The sequence below is a fragment of the Meriones unguiculatus genome, chromosome 9 (genome assembly GCF_030254825.1).
Source record: "Meriones unguiculatus strain TT.TT164.6M chromosome 9, Bangor_MerUng_6.1, whole genome shotgun sequence".
Lineage (NCBI taxonomy): Eukaryota > Metazoa > Chordata > Mammalia > Rodentia > Muridae > Meriones > Meriones unguiculatus.
Window position 1 is genome coordinate 58949706 of NC_083357.1, and position 16578 is coordinate 58966283.

Below are 16578 nucleotides of genomic sequence, written 5' to 3' on the forward strand. Positions count from 1 at the left end.
CTTGAATCTTAAGTAACTGTCTTGTGTATTTCTTATTCATGGAACTGTGCCTTGTTTCTTTATTTAAATGTTGTGATTACAAATGTGTGTGAGAGTTCCATCAGGCATATGCATGGTACAAGTGTGGAGGGCAGGGCAGAGGAAGACCTTTTTTTTTTTTTTTCCATTGTTATTGTTGCTGTTTTGAGACAGGATTGGCTGTCCTGGACTCACTTTTGTAGACCAGGCTAGCTTCGAACTCACAGAGATCCACGTGCCTCTGCCTCCCAGAGTGCTAGAATTATCGGTGTGTGCCGCTGCACATTGTAATGGAAGTCTTGGTTTCTTTGTATGTTATGTAAAGATGCTTTTGTTTTAATCCCAAGTGTTGGATTTTAGTTGGGCTACAGTTTGTCCACACCTGCTCACTGTCACATGGGAGGTGTGATCTTTGCCAGCTGGTAACGGCCTTCCATGTTCGGCAGGCGGAGGGGCATGGTCTAGGACTCAGAGGCCAAGAAAGAGACTGTGTGGTTTTGGGTGGAGTTCGTCATGGCACTTGGTGTTGGCATGTGGTGTGTAGCGGTTTGGAGAGAACAGAGATGGTGTGGTGGTGGTATGGCAGTTTGGAGCAGGTAGACAGAGAGAAATGATTTGGGGCGCAGAGGTGTGGAGGAGCCTGCTAGCTGTGTCTGCAGTTGACGGAGATTGGCGTAGAGCCCTAAAAGAACCCCTTGACCCTAACTAGCCAAGGGAATTACAGGGGTCTGGGCCCCCCTCTACCTACTAACCTGTTCTCTCTCCTCCTTAAGGTTGGGGGGAGGGTGGAAGGAGGTGGAGCCTAAACACCTGAAATAGAGTTAACAGAAAGCAGCTACAGGTGGCTTCCTGCAGCAGCGCCTGGCGAGAGAACGGGTTCTCTCCATCGCTGTGGTCTGCGGCGACTGGAGACAGGCAGCAACCTTGATGGTAAGCACCCTCACTTGCTGAGCCACCTCACTGGCCCTTTATGTTCTTTTTAATGGCCGTCTGATATTAGATAATATAGTGTGGTTTTAACTTTTTTTTTTTTTTTTTTTTTTTTACCTCATTTTGGTGTGCTTGCTATTGTTCAGGAGATCAATCCCGGACTCTGAAATCACTGGGAAAGCTCTCTACCACTGAGCCACACGCTAGCCTCATTTTTTGTTGTTGTTTGTTTGTTTGTTTTGTTTTGTTTGGAGACAAGGTCTCACGGTGTAGTGTTGGTTGAACTCACTGTATAGACCAGGCTGCCCTCTGCTTCCAAAGTCTGGGATTAAGGTGTATGCCACTATGCCTGGTCACCAGCATATTCATAATGACCTGCAATTTTCTGCGGGTCTGGGACAAAGTTTTCATTTGCACTGACATTTTTGGTGCTGTAGAAAAGAATGACTGTTACAGGATGTTTGCTTATTGTACGTAGGAAACCTAGTTGTTAGCAAAATATGAACGCCTAGATAGATACTGGGTTTGTCAGATGCAGTTAGGTGTGTATGGAAAGCCTCCACATATAAGAAGGCTGAAGAATGGAAAGTTCCTGCATATTTTAAGGCAAGTTGCTTGGGAGAGGTCTTGTGCTCTTTGCTTTATGATTGAGGCAAAGTCAGCTGGATGGCCTTGAGCTACCCCACCGTAGAGGTAAAATGGTTCAGCTCCTATTGACTTGGCTTGGAGTACCCCCACCATGACAGTGGCATGGTTCAGCCTACCAAGGGTGTACAGGAGCTAGAGACTTACAGCAATTAGACATTTGAGGCTCTCTCCTTCGCCCTTCCTCCCTCCTTCCCTCCCTTCTTCTTCTTTCCTCTCTCTCTCTCTCTCTCTCTCTCTCTCTCTCTCTCTCAGCTCAAGAGAAAGGTGGACTAACTAGATAGAATGACACAGATTTTTCTAAAGAGCTAGTACTTGTAGAATCAGCTTGCAAATAGATATTTTGTATACAGTTCAGAAAATAGAGCCACCTCGCTGAGCTAGCAGGTTCTTACTCCATTTTACGCTCCCTTGTGCATATTAGGTAATTTAACCGGTTACACGTGTTCATGAACTTGACTCTGGTCTCTTGAGCTGCTTTTGTTTTTCCACCCGGTGGAAAGCCTGTTCTTTAAAGGATAAGGCTCCTGATTCCATTATACAGTGTTCTCGTGAGGACTAAATTGGAAATTACAGGATTGTTCTTTGAAATGGTGTAGCCGAGGCCACACGCAATGGGAGGGGGGGAGGGTTAAAGAGAGGCTTTGTAGTGACTGGGAAACGTACTTTTCCCAAATTTGTCCTCTTAAAGGCCCAGAACTTCCTAAGCGGGAGTTGACATGTTCCTCCAGCGCACCCTGCATTTACCTAATTTCCTCGGGCTTCAGGTGTGGATAGGAACCATTTTTCCTCCTCTATAAGCGGACAGTCTCCGCATAGCAGGTGGAAATCAGGATAACCGGTGCAGCTGCAGCTGCTACTGGTGGACGCTTAAAACCCAGTTACAAGTTCCTGCGTCCCAGGAGAACCTCAGTCATGCCTTTTCCTACAGTTGGGTCCGTGGTGTAGGTCCTACAGATCGCTGGGCCCGCGGGGCCGGAGATGCCGGCAAAGCAGCGTGAAAGGGTTGGGCTTCGTTTTTGTGGTTCCTAAAAATGCCAGGAACAACAAAAAGTGCAATCCAAACCCACCTTGCCGCTTGGGCGTACCACCCAGCCCGCCCAGCCGGGGGGAAGCGCGCAGGCGCGGGCGGCAGAGGGCGTGGCGGCCGTGTCCATTTTGCGCGGGCGCCGCCGGGGCCGCAGTCTGCGGAGGTGAGCGGAGTCCTGGGCTGGGGGTGAAGGGTCGCTGGGCCGCGCGCCGGGGGCACCTGCAAGGGTTGGCAGGCAGCTGGGCGTGGTGGACGCCGCTGGGGAGGCGTCCTGGCCGGGAAGCCTAAGCACCGTGAGCTGGCTTTGTGTGTGTGTGTGGGGGGGGGGGGGATTTAAAAATGTTGGGCCAAGAATGGAGATCTCCCTTTCTCCTTTCTCCTTTCTCTACAGCAGTCTCTAGCTTTACGGTCAAAACGTGGGGAAAAAACAAAAATCGTTTTGTTTGTTTTTTTTTGTTTGTTTGTTTGTTTTTCCTAGAGAAACAGTAACCTTGTCGAAAGCACCTGCTTGGCCGGGACAGAGGTAAACAGTATTTTCCTTTATGTTCTGGTATTTATGAGGAAAAAGAATACCCGATTTTATTAGCCTTAGCTCTGTTCCAGATCGCTACGAAGAATATGTCCTTACCCACCTCCTTCAATAATAGGTAGTCTTTGTTCTGTATTTCAAAACTGAGACAGAATCCCTGCTTGCCATTCATTTCATTGGTAATTAGCATGTGTAATTTAATAAAGTGTGCTGCGAAGGAAGAAAAGGGACTCAGCAGCATTTCCTTTGTGTGGTCTGTCTTAGTCGTCCAGCTACTGGGGCTGTGGACTAGGGCTTAGGTTTCCTGCAGCGTGCATGTTGTGCACTTTAAAACCAGAATGCCATGCTGTTACAGGTATTCTCTCTGCTAGGACTCAATGGACATATTAACCGATCATGCCTCTTTCATACAGTTTTTTTTTTTTTTTTGCTTTAAAATTATTTGGTGCTGGAGAAAGAACCAGGACACCTTGGGGTATGCTAGCATAGCCTGTGTACCCCTGAACTACACCCCTGCCCTGCCTAATGCTAAGCATCGGTTTGACACAGCCTAGGATCACCTGAAAACAATCAGAATTGACTGTTTTTCGGGATCACCTGTGTGTGTCTTAATTCACACAGGGGGGCCCAGCACATTGTGGGCAGCTCTGTCCATAGGCTGATGAACCTGGCTACATAAGCCAGCTAAACGTGGGCCTGTATGGGCCAGAGAAACCAACAATCCACAGTCTTGATGGTACCTGCCTTACTTTATGGCTGTGAGTGACTTCCATGGTGGAAGACAGTATTGTGTGAAAACAGCAGGCAGTTTTGTCCTGAGTTCCTGCCCTGACTCATCTCCGTGATGGGTTGTAACCTGCAGGTGTCAGCTGATTTTTGTGACTACTCCCTAGGTAAACCAGGGTGGCCTGAACCAACATGTCTGCCTGCCTCTGCAGTCACTGCTGGGATTGGATTAAAGGTGTGTGCCTCTGTGCCTGGGTTAGAGTACTAAATTCTTGATTTACTTTCTGGATAGTGCTGAGTCCTAGAACTTAGAAAATTCAAGGTCTGTGCTTTGGTGGTGAAAGGGCAAGGTGAGCTGGTCTCCATGTTTTTACTTATGAAGCTAGGGGGGTAGCTACATTGGTTTTAAGCCCAGAATTTACATTTCATTCCTACCCCCTTGTTTTAAAGATATAGACTTCATAGATGTATACAAATGGTAACTGATTTAAATTGTTTTACATTTTAAATCCAGGTAAGTACAGTAATAAATGTGACTTGTTGATGGTTTGCTAAACTGTGTAAAAGTATGCTTTTGTTTTAGGGTAAGGAACTGCATGGAGAGGTAGGGTATTTATACTGATTAGATTTCACAATCTGTTTGCATAAACGTGTGTGCGTGTGTGTGTGTGTGTGTGTGTGTGTGTGTGTGTGTGTAGTGTACACAAGTACACTGTTTTTCTTTTTAAGACAAGGTAGAGGAATACCAGGCTCAGCTATCAGTCTGCCTCCCAAGTGCTGGAATTAAAGACATGTGCCACCATGTTCAGATATACACACACTTTAGAAAGAATTGACAATCTTTTACAGAGTTTTAAAATGGCCCAGCAGGTAAAGAGACTTCTACCACTGTTGATAGGACCTGAGTTACAGTGACAGGACCAACATGGTAGGAGAACCAACTCTCATAAATTGCCTACTTACCTCGAAATTGCCCTTCTTACCTGGGCACATGTGCAACAAATAAATAGAATTTCTTTTTTAAGGATAGACTTATTCCTTTATCCAGTATTGCCTCTAAGAGATTTATCTAAGGAAATGGTCAGAGATAAAGAGGTTTTTATTAAAGCCTTTCTATAAGGCTTTTTTATTTTACATAAACAGTACCATTCTAAAAACAAATAAAACTATCAATAAATAATAAGAAAGCACATCCCTAAGATGGGATAAGAATAGGTACTGATAGGAAAAATGTATGTTTGTAAGTAAAGATAGTTAAAAAAAATTGTATCATACTTCAGTATTAAATAACAGGAAACAAAAGTTATTCCAGGTGGTCAGGATGAAAAGGGTACTTGAGAAAGAGAAAAACTTTGGGGGAAAATGGAGAATTATACAGTAACAGAGGACCAAGAATTTTAAGGCTCTCAAATAAGATGAAAAGGAAAATAATGTTAAAACTTACAATAGCCATTCAAAGTCATAATCATACTGTAAAGGCTACTCATACATTCATTTTTTGTTTTTGTAAGACCAGGTCTCAATATGTAGCTCAGGCTATCCTAAAACTCCTGTTCCTCTTGCCTTAGCTTCCCAGGTGCTGGGATGCAGGGTTACACCTCCATGCCTAGCTATGCACTTAGTCTTATGTAGAAATTAATCTTCCCCGCAAAACAAACAATAGATCTAAAAAAATGCATAGTAAAACCATCTACTTGGAACAAACAGAAAAGCCATTGTATTATGCTTTGTGTCTTAGGATTTGTTTTCAGTGCTGCACATTGGACTGAAAGCTTCAAGCATGCTAAGCAAGTGCTCTACCACTAAGCTAGAGTCTAGGCCGCCTGCATCCTGAGAATTTTCATCTTAAGACATCTTTGTTTGGGATTTAGGAATTCAAAACAGTGTTTACATTTATCAGTCAGGAGAGGATCTTGGAAAATAAGTCAGTTAAGTACTTAAGAATAAAGGACTTGTAAGAATAAAGGACTGAGTTCTTTCCCAGAACCCACTAATAAGCAAACATAAAAAGCTACCTGTGGTGCTGTATACTTGTACTTCTAGGAGTGGAGGAGAGGCAGGGTCAGGTGGCTGGCCAGCCAGTCTAGCCTACTTTGCAGCTCTAGGCCAGTGAGAGATTCTGTCCTCCCCAAAATATAAACATAAAAAGGTTACTTCCAAATTCACTAGCTAATCTTATTTTTAAGTAACATACTATATAAAAGTATTTAGTATGGTGTTCCCCCAATACTAACTACTGACTCTCCCTGGGCATGCTGATGCATCCCTACCATCTCAGCATTTGTTAGTCTAAAGCAAAAGGATTTTTGTGGCTACTGTACTACATAGCAAGTTCCTGACTAAAAAAGAGTGCAAAAAGTCAAGCTGAGTGGTGATGGCAGAGGTGGCTGCGGGCGCACACCTTTGATTCCTCAGGCGATAGAGGCAGACTGATCTCTAAGGTCAAGGCTAGCCTGGTCTACACAGTGAGTTCCAGGACAGCCAGGCTACACAGAAAAACCCTGTCTCAAAAAAAAAGGCAAAAAGACCCCAGCGGAGTCAGTGACTGAGGAAGGACACTTAGTGCTGACTGTGGCCCTTACAGGCATAGGCTTGTGCATCTGTACACACACGCTCACAAAGAGCGTTATTGTGACTAGGCATATGTGTCACTCAGTGGTACACTCTGCTCAGTTTGTGCACTACTGGATTTAATCCCTCCCTCCAACCCTCAGATTATTATCTGATGGCCACTAGAGTACAGAGCATTCCATCCTATTTTATTATTTTGGCAATATTGATATTTGCCTAAGTAAACATGACAAAGAAATACTGATTGCTGATTTTGGTTTTAGGTCTTTAGGGATTAAGGTACATTAACAAGTTTGCACTGAGAAATAACATATTGTATATTAGAGATCAACTTCCTTTAAAGATTGAGGATCCCAAGAGCTTGATTTATGTATATACAGTCTATAGTTAGTACTATATTAATAATGAAAACTGAGGACTTTAAAATGCTAACTCATTTAAAACACCGATAAAAATCATTCTATGTTACCAAACATAATAAAAATGCCTCCCTACGTTGTGATAAAGTGGCATTCTTTATAGATTTATAACTTTCAGTCTCTAGGCTAGACTCAGGATGCTGCGCTGTGATTAGCCTAGGGTCTTGTAAATGTCCAGTGTGCTTTTTACCAACTGTTGAACGAATATTCCCAGCCCTGGAGATTTATTTGACTGAAAACAACTGTTCTAATTCTCTTGTTTAACATATACAAGAAAAATCTGGCATTACACAGGTTTGTAGTTGATAAAGGGTGTACTATTTTAGTAGCTTTTTGAGATAATTTGTTGCTGTTCTTCAATACTATGCCAACCCTCAACAAATAATAGTATTTTTAGTCATACTATAGTGTATGGGATTGTAAAAATTGTAAGCCTATTTGTCTCTGCTACTTTTTAAATTTTATTTTTGCAGTATTGGTAATTGAACTCACATCCATGGCAAGCGCTCTACCACAGAGCTACACTCAGCCCTTTCTTATATTGCAAATAAATTGTCTCTATGCATGACTTCATGTGACTTGAAAAAACATTAGATGATAGACCTCTGAACATTGACATATTTCATTTTATAATAGACTATAGGAAGCTTACAAGTAGCAGATACATTTTGCAAAAACTCAAATTTTAACATAAAACTCAGCCTTTTCATTGTCAAGAAGTACCGTGTTTCTGGAAGTGGTAAGCTTATTTCACTCAATTTCAAGATGATGTCTGTCAGCTACCTAAATCTGCACAGCTTTGGTATTCATTGTTTTCCTAATAAAAACAGCTGCCTCCTCTTGTAGCTCAGTCATGTGAGCCTGCTGCTCCCTTTCAACAGCATCTGTTGGCATGCACAAATGCTTTTGTGTGTAGTTATCATTTTGTGACATATTTAAAAGACTTGTATACAAGAATCATGCTTTGACAAAATGAGTAATTTTGCTGCTTCAAGATTTTATTATTTGTTTCTGAAATAGGGTTTTATAGTGCGAACCAGGCTGAGCCTTGCTCCTTGCTTTGTAGCTTTGTTGGCCTTTGATATTCTTTTTTTGGCTTTCTGAGTATTTGGATTATAGGTGTGTGCTTTAATTAGCCTGGCTAAGAAAGCTTCTCATTGCAAGTGGCTCCTTCCCCTTCCCTTTGTGTGCTGTGAAGAACACTGAATAGTAGTACAGCTCAGTAGTCTTACAGTCTTGCTTGACTCCTGTTTAAGTTCCAGCAGTATCTGCCTCCTATTGCTTTGACATAGTTGGTGCAAATGTCAGTCAGTGTGGCACATCATTATGTAGATGCTTTTGGCTTCACCAGTTCTCTGAGAGAGGGATACTTAAGTTTCTGCCCTTCATAGAGAGAATTAATAATACCAGGGTGCTGTGGCACAGGCCTGTAATCCCAGCACTCAGGAGACACAGGCAGGTAGATCTCATGGTCTACAAAGCGAGTCAAGGACAGCCAAGGCTACCTGTCTCAAAAAAAAAAGAGAGAGAATTAATGCTATAGTATAGAGGATATAGAATGTTTGATTGTTAAAATAAACCAATAAAAAATAACCCCCACACACAACAACATCAACAATCCACCTCATTTAATTCTCCAGGCAAGGTTGAACTATAACCCTTTTGTGCTTTTTATACTATGATTCTCTTAAATAATTGTAATCTTGTCTTTGAAATAAAAAAATTATGCCAGTTTCCAGTAAGTTAAAAGAGAGTGCATGCTTCGATTTATATTGTGTGCTTCTGTCTTTAAGAAGCATGCCATTTCATATTTGTGGGCCCAAAGTAAAGAGCTCATTCTGTTACAGACAATGAGACTCTGTTTCTGACATCTCGTAGTCAGCTCTGTTTTAGAACAGTGTTGGGTCCTGTTGGCTCGGTTTGCAGTTGTCCCAGTCCTAACCCTGTCTCAGCAAAGGCTGTTGTTGGAAAGTCCTCACAAAGGCCTTGTGTACAGGAGTGTTCTTGTCCTACTGAGTTAGATATGCTTTTGTATACATGCCTTTCCCAAATGCCTCCCATATATCCATTGCTTATTTCAGTATGAGATCATTTTATTGGGAAGATGGTGTCTTATAATTGTTACAGAGGGCCTTAGCAGAACTAAATGTTTCTTTCTCTGTGGTAGGATGTGATGGAGCTGCTTGAAGAAGATCTCACATGCCCAATTTGTTGCAGTTTGTTTGATGATCCCCGAGTTTTGCCCTGCTCACACAACTTCTGCAAAAAATGCTTAGAAGGGCTCTTAGAGGGGAATGTGCGAAATTCATTGTGGAGACCATCTCCATTCAAGTGTCCTACCTGCCGTAAGGAAACATCAGCTACTGGAGTCAATAGTCTGCAAGTTAATTACTCGCTAAAGGGAATTGTGGAGAAATACAACAAAATCAAGATTTCTCCCAAAATGCCAGTATGCAAAAGTCACTTGGGGCAGCCTCTCAACATTTTCTGTGTAACTGATATGCAGCTGATTTGTGGGATCTGTGCTACTCGTGGTGATCACACAAAGCATGCCTTCTCTTCTATTGAAGATGCCTACACTCAGGAAAGGGTGGCCTTTGAGTCCCTCTTTCAGAGTTTTGAGACTTGGCGCCGGGGAGACGCTCTTTCCCGCTTGGACACTTTGGAAACTAACAAGAGGAAATCCTTACAGTTACTCACTAAAGATTCAGATAAAGTAAAGGAGTTTTTTGAGAAGTTACAACACACATTGGATCAAAAGAAGAATGAAATCCTGTCTGACTTTGAAACTATGAAGCTTGCAGTTATGCAAGCCTACGATCCAGAGATCAACAAACTCAATACCATTTTACAAGAGCAACGGATGGCCTTTAACATTGCTGAGGCTTTCAAAGATGTGTCAGAACCTATTATATTTTTGCAACAGATGCAGGAGTTCAGGGAGAAAATCAAAGTAATCAAGGAAACTCCTTTGCCACCCTCTAATTTGCCCACAAGCCCTCTAATGAAGAACTTTGATACGAGTCAGTGGGAGGACATTAAAATAGTTGATGTGGACAAGCTCTCTTTGCCTCAAGACACAGGCGTGTTCACTGGCAAGATTGCCTGGCGCCCCTATCTGTTGCTCATGGTGGTAGTTCTGCTGGGTCTCCTCGTATTCTTTGGACCCACTGTGTTCCTGGATTGGTCTCCACTTGATGAGTTGGCAGCTTGGAAAGACTGTCTTTCAAGTGTCAGTTCTTACCTGACTAAATCAGCTGATTTCGTAGAACAGTCTGTTTTTTACTGGGAACAAATGACAGATGGGTTTTTCATTTTCAGTGAAGGCGTCAAAAATGTTAGTTTGGTGGCACTGAACAATGTAGCAGAATTTGTATGCAAATATAAACTGTTATAAAGTCTTTCAATTATACAGTTCTTTTCTTGATGGGGTTCTTAGAGAACACAGGAATACTTCAGATTTGGTCAAGATTCCAGTCCTTTGTTTCTTTTAAAAGTATTTCTTTAATAATGTCATATGTTATTCAAATGTCAGCATAAAGATAAAAGTGAAGTTTAGTAGTCCCAATCTTTTTTTTTTGTTTTGTTTTGTTGTTTTTCGAGACAGTGTTTCTCTGAGGAGCCTTGGCTGTCCTGGACTCACTTTGTAGACCAGACTGGCCTGGAACTTACAGAGATCTGCTTGCTTCTGCCTCCTTGAGTTCTGGGATTACAGGTGTGCACCACTGCACCTGGCCCTTCCCTTTCTTAAAGATGGATTTAAATAAATAATCTTCCTCTAGTATTGGCTGAGTTTGCACTGTGATAAGTAGCATGTGTGTGTATCTGTATCTCATTGGGAATCTCTGGAGCCTGGAACCTTGAGACCAGCCAGGACAAGAAGCAAGCAAGTAAGAGAGGGAGGTGAATGCACACATGTGTGATATAGAATATACATGAGTTAACACTGCATATCTGACACAGGTAATATAGTGCTTTGCCATCAAGCATACTATGAAAGGAATAAAAAATTGAACACATTGGATTCCCAGCCTTGTTTTAGAGGAATGATACCTTTCTCATGACAGTATAAATCGTATAATTTTGGAAACTATATCTCTTTCCCTCCTGTTCTTTTTGACAAGTATGACTGGTACTCCTACTTCGAGCCTCCGAAGTATTGGAATCACAGTGAACTTTGTTCTTGTGAATTTTTCACTAAAGGTGATAAAACCATTAGGTGACTGTGCATATAGGAAAGGCAGGAATTGGGAAAGCCATCTTTTAACTGGTACCTAATGTGGTTGTGTTCTAAAGTACCACAGCAACTGTATAACAAACCCCATTCACTTGCCTACAAAGTTTCAGATATAGTAAGAATAGTCTGCCAGTAGAAGAGACAGTTAACACACATAAAGCCATCAAGTGAAGAGTAGTGCTGTCCTCTCTCCTCATAAGAGAGACAGATGCCCACAGGACATAAGTACTTAATTTTCTCACATTGCTCAGAATTCAAATGAAAACAAACAAAAAACACTCCTTAAAATTGCATTTTGTTGGGCTTATTTCCGTCATGGAAAAATAGGCTCTTGAAACCCCATTGAGTGAAGTGGATTAGAGAGCTGTGTCTTTACCTCATCCTTTGATTTGGTTGAGAAAACCTAAAGTGATCAGGGATGAGAAAAGCTGGCACAGAAAAGTGTCTTCCTTAGCTACCAGGTATAAGACAGTCAGCTAAGCTGAAAGTTAGATGTAGGCTGCTCATTCTCAACATACTTCATGATCTCCCCATTTATTACTAAGGGGGTTCCAAAACCAGATAGTGTTTTCTATAAATCTTACCTTGGCCACAAGGGCTTGGTAAATGCCTGTAGAGAGAGTACTTTTCTGCTCCTGGTGTCTTTGAAATACAGATTTATGTTAGGGTTTCATGGCAGATGATTTCTTTAGGGCTGGAGCCAGAGCTCAAGGCCTCACACACGTTAGGCAAGTACTCTACCCTACCCCTGAACTACACTCCAGTTGCAAAAGGTTTCTTTCTTCTTCTTTTTAGTGGGTTACAGGAAAGGGATCTATTTGAAATCATGAGATATATTGACATTGTTTCACTTGTTGTGTTTTCCGTTTTATATACTGCAAGTTCCCAAGCAACGCACATTTGCAGACACAGCTATGAATACATTATTTGTTTTGACAATAGTTACCCTGGAATTTAGGTCTAGTTTTCTATCTCCACTTCCGTGTTTCTTAATCATAACATTTAAGGTAGCAGCTTGAGTTAGAGGGTTTTTATACATCTGTATTAATGGTTGGTAGCCACTAATGTGAAGCTGGGAAGAATGAGTAGTGGGGATTTGGTCACTTTGAACGTGGGAGGGAAGATATTCACAACAAGGCGCTCTACCCTCGAGCAGTTCCCTGCATCTCGGTTGGCAGGCATGGTAGATGGCAGAGACCAGGAGTTCAAGATAGTTGATGGTCAGATTTTTGTTGATAGAGATGGTGCTTTATTTAGTTCCATTTTAGACTTTTTAAGAAATTGTGAGCTTTTATTACCCTCTGATTTTTCAGACTATCATAGGCTTCAGAGAGAGGCTCTTTTCTATGGACTTGATTCTCTTGCTGATCTCTTAAGCCAACACCTGCTACAATTAAGACCCATTCTCATGGAGGTGCACTTCCTAAATCGAAATACTCAAGCCTTCTTCAGAGTGTTTGGCTCTTGCAGCAAAACAATGGAGATGCTAACTAGGAGGATTACTGTGTTTGTAGAGCAGCCTCCAGCACTGGCCAGGAACAATAACTCCTTCCCTCCTCAGGTGGCTTTACTTTCACTGCCTCCACAAAGACCTTCTCACCATGACCTGCTCTTCCACTGTGGCTCTGATGGCACCACTGAGAACCGTGCTGGAGTCAGGTATTTTGAATGCTGAAGTCTCTCTTCTATTCTAGCTTTCTGATGTTTTTCTCTCAAAACTTAAAAGGTTTTTATGCCTAAAATTCCTGGCAAAAAGAAAAGAAAAAGTGTATTTAGAACAACCTTTTTTTCCACAAAACAAGTAGTTGTTTTCTAAACTTGTGCACTTTCAGACTAGGAAGTCATTGTGGTAACAAACCAAGACTTCCCAGGGAAAATAGAAACCAAGGTCTGTGTAGTTACAAAAGGAACTGATTCCATAGATTGTATTCCATTGCTAATGAATGATTTAGAATGAGCCAGCTTATGTTTGGCTTGCACATAGGAGAGGTTCAGTGGAATGACCTGATTTCCTCATACACTATGCATTTGTTTTTTCAGAATTTAAATTTGCTGCTTTTCTTTAACAGAGAATATTTTTTAAACTAGTTTCAGGCAGACATATCTCATGGCAAATTTAGTGTCCTGTAATAGACTTGCCTCTGTCACTTTTCAAAATATTGGAATAGGTAGTCAGGATTTGAAGGATGACTGCCTTTTTGTTTTATTTGAGGCAGGATCACATTATGTAGCTTTGGCTGGCCTGGAACTTTCACTGTCTCTGCCCCCCAGTGCTGGGATTAAAGGCAAGCACCATCATATCTGCCTCCCCTGGGATCTAAACTGATTTCTGTTCTATAGTCAGGGACACACTACCTCATCCCCTGTTAAAAATGTCTTAATGCTGTGTACCATTACTACCAACTGTGAAAGCTGGTTTTAACTTTTAGGAAGAAAAAGAATGCTTTCATGTGTTCTTTACTTACAGCATTTAAAAGCAAATCACCTTTGGGAAATAGACATATTTTAGAGGACTTAGCCTGTACAGTAGATATCAGGAAGGATTCCCATAATTATTTCTCCCATAGCACATCCCATTGTGGGGACAATCGGCAGTATAATCAAGTGTGACAATAAATCTATACACTTTCTTATTTCGTATTTGGCCTTCCAAATAAATTGAAATGTCATTTTGTAAATAGGTATCAATCAAATAGACCATGAAAAACATCTAAGGTCCTGTTGTTGTCAAACTGTTTTAAACTCTGTTCTTTATTTTCACTGGGGAGTAAGTACTTAGTAGAAATGATGCAATGTTTTTGTTGTTTTAAATTTCAATAAAATGATAATGACGATTTTTGGCATCCCTTTTCAGAAAGTTAGAAATCTAAGAAAAAATAGCATCCTTGATTTTAGGAGGACACATGATAGGTGAAAAGATGTCTTGGAAATACTAAATGTTCTTTCAAAATTTAGAATTTGGAGAAACTAATTATCTTAAAAAACAAGGTTAAAACTTGAAATCAGATTACTGTGTACACTCTACCAAGTGACCACCCCCCCTTTTTGTTACATGTTTCAGAAACAGCACAGAATAGCTTTTTCAACTCAATCTGAGAAAGGCATATTAAATTTTCATAACAGAATTTTTTTAAAGATTTATTTATTTATTATGTACAGTATTCTGCCTTGCATATATGCTTGTTCACCAGGTCTCATTATAGATGGTTATGAGCCACCATGTGGTTGCTGGGAATTGACTCAACACCTTTGGAAGAACAGCCGGTGCTCTTAACCGCTGAGCCATCTCTCCAGCCCCATAATAGAAAATTCTAAGACCAGAGCTACTTCTTTTTTATGTATGTATGTATGTATGTATGTATGTATGTATGTATTATACAATGTATGCCTGCAAGCCAGAAGAGGGCACCAGACCTCATTATAGATGGTTGTGAGCCACCATGTGGTTGCTGGGAATTGAACTCAGGACCTCCGGAAGAGCAACCAATGCTCTTAACCTCCGAGCCATCTCTCCAGCCTCAGAGCTATTTCTTTAGTTAGTGTTTTGTTTGTTTGTTTTGTTTCTGAGATAGGGTCTTATATCCCTGGCTAGCCAGGAAAGTCTGAGCCTCTTGCACCCACCTTGTGAGAGCTAAGATTATAGGCACGTTATCTCACCTAGCTGCCATGTGACAGTGTCCGTATTTGTTTTAAGTTTGGAATAAAGAACAGAGATATATTTTAAAGTGGCATGAAGATAACTGGTGGTTGGGTGAGAATTCTGGCCATTTCTACTTTTGAATATATACCTGATTTGGCCGTTATTTATGTTTTGGCTAGTCTTCGCTTTGAATCTCTATATTCAGATGTTTTTGGATGGTGGATATGGTAGAATAAGTCTGGCTGGCTTCAACAGTTCAACGTGTTCTTAGCATTCTAAGTTGTTTGGTTATTCTCTCCGAGGTTCTTGGCTTTTATCTTTAGATGTCTACTCATGTGACAACACACTTTGGTTCAAGTTGTGGTCTTGGGATTCTAGAGTCTCTGTTGTAGCCATTTTCTGATCTCTCCATTTTAGATTACATGAAAAAGTATAGTTTCCCTTAAATTTTTAAAAATAAGGTGTGGTGATGGAGCTCAGTGGAACAGTCCTTACCTGGCATGTACTTGGGAGGCCCTGGGTTCTACCTCCAACACTAGAAAGAAGTTCAGGTTCTTGTTCTCTTTAGTTCATCCTCTTGTGTCTTGAAATCCTTTCCAATTTGGCCTCAGAAGGAATCAAAAACAATAGTTTTGGTTCAATATTTTTTTAAAAGATTTATTTATTATTTATACAGTATTCTGCCTGCATGTGTACCTGCACACCAGAAGAGGTCCCCAGATCTTATTATAGATGGTTGTGAACCACCACGTGATTGCCGGGAATTGAACTCAGAACCTTTGGAAGAACAGCCAGTGCTCTTAACCTCTGAGCCATCTCTCCTGCCTCTTGGTTCAATAATTTATTGCAAGAACATTATACTTAAAAAAAAAAAACAACAAAACCTACTGCTTGCTATTTGTATCATAATACTTTTATGATACTCTGTAACTTCTGGCAAATGTTTCTAGCTGTATAATTTACTTTGGGGTAGATGAAATCCTTTACTGCTGTTAAAAATTTGTATCCAACAAAATAAATGTTTTTTTGACATGTGATTTGTAGCTTGATGAAGTTTAGCTGTGAACTGTTGTTTTCTTTGCTGGCGTAGAGTTCATGAACATGACCTCAAGTGATCACAATTTCAGCCATGACCTCAGTTAATAACTAGAGATGTGTTCAAAAACTGTTTTACCTTCGTGAAACTATACATAGGTTTGGTGTCTCCTGACACTAACTGAAGCTTTTTTTTAATCCTTGATGACAGACATTCTCTGTGCTGTACTGCCATTATTAAAACAAGCATGGGTATATATGCTAGTGGAATCCTTACTGGGTAAAAGACTTTTCTGTTTTTGTTTTTGTTTGTTTGTTTTTTGGAGGCAGGGTTTCTCTGTGTGTAGCCTTGGTGTGAATAAGTTTCTAGGTGTAGTTTTATTTGTTTTTAAAGGAATTCTTTGTAATTGTACACTTTTTTTTGTATGCCTCAGGTACATTTCCATAAAGCCTGATAACCGAAAATTGGCCAATGGAACTAATGTCTTGGGCTTACTGGTCGACACTTTATTAAAGGAAGGTTTTTATCTGGTCAGCACTAGAGCATCAGCGTCTGGAGACAAAAGTGAATGCTATGTCTTTGAAAGGATAAAAAGCCCTCAAGTCCTTGGGGTGAATAAAACACCCAAACCAGAAACTACCACCATGCCAGAGCCATCTGAGAAGTGACACTGTTCTTGTTTGGATATTCCGTACTGGGGCTTGTATGTCAGATTTGTACTCAGTCTAACTTTGGGTCTTCTTTCCTACCTGTTTTCTTGCCTCTGGACAACGAGGCTCCAGCAGTGCTTAAAAACC

The 16578-nt window shown here is 41.0% G+C and overlaps 2 protein-coding genes across 9 annotated transcripts; both read left to right on the plus strand.

The window, feature by feature from the left end:
* Nucleotides 1–2636: 2636 nt before the first annotated feature.
* Nucleotides 2637–10421, plus strand: Trim13 (tripartite motif containing 13). Of its 7 annotated transcripts, none has more exons than XM_060391275.1 (4): nucleotides 2667–2786; nucleotides 3102–3146; nucleotides 4015–4113; nucleotides 9036–10421. In XM_060391275.1, the coding sequence occupies exon 4, from the start codon at nucleotides 9042–9044 to the stop codon at nucleotides 10263–10265; it is 1224 nt and encodes a 407-aa protein (XP_060247258.1). In that variant the 5' UTR covers nucleotides 2667–2786; nucleotides 3102–3146; nucleotides 4015–4113; nucleotides 9036–9041; the 3' UTR covers nucleotides 10266–10421. The 7 variants fall into 7 exon arrangements, with proteins under 7 accessions (XP_021504015.2, XP_060247258.1, XP_021504017.2 ...); XM_060391277.1 differs by having other exon boundaries at nucleotides 2763–2786; nucleotides 4046–4113; XM_060391279.1 differs by lacking the exon at nucleotides 2667–2786 and adding an exon at nucleotides 2796–2916.
* Nucleotides 10422–10496: 75 nt separating this feature from the next.
* Kcnrg (potassium channel regulator) lies at nucleotides 10497–16574 on the plus strand. 2 transcript variants are annotated; one of them, XM_021648334.2, is made up of 2 exons: nucleotides 10497–12764; nucleotides 16215–16574. In XM_021648334.2, exons 1-2 carry the CDS (start codon nucleotides 12187–12189, stop codon nucleotides 16447–16449), a joined length of 813 nt encoding a protein of 270 aa, XP_021504009.2. In that variant the 5' UTR covers nucleotides 10497–12186; the 3' UTR covers nucleotides 16450–16574. The 2 variants fall into 2 exon arrangements, with proteins under 2 accessions (XP_021504009.2, XP_060247263.1); XM_060391280.1 differs by lacking the exon at nucleotides 16215–16574 and adding an exon at nucleotides 15422–15782.
* Nucleotides 16575–16578: the final 4 nt, after the last annotated feature.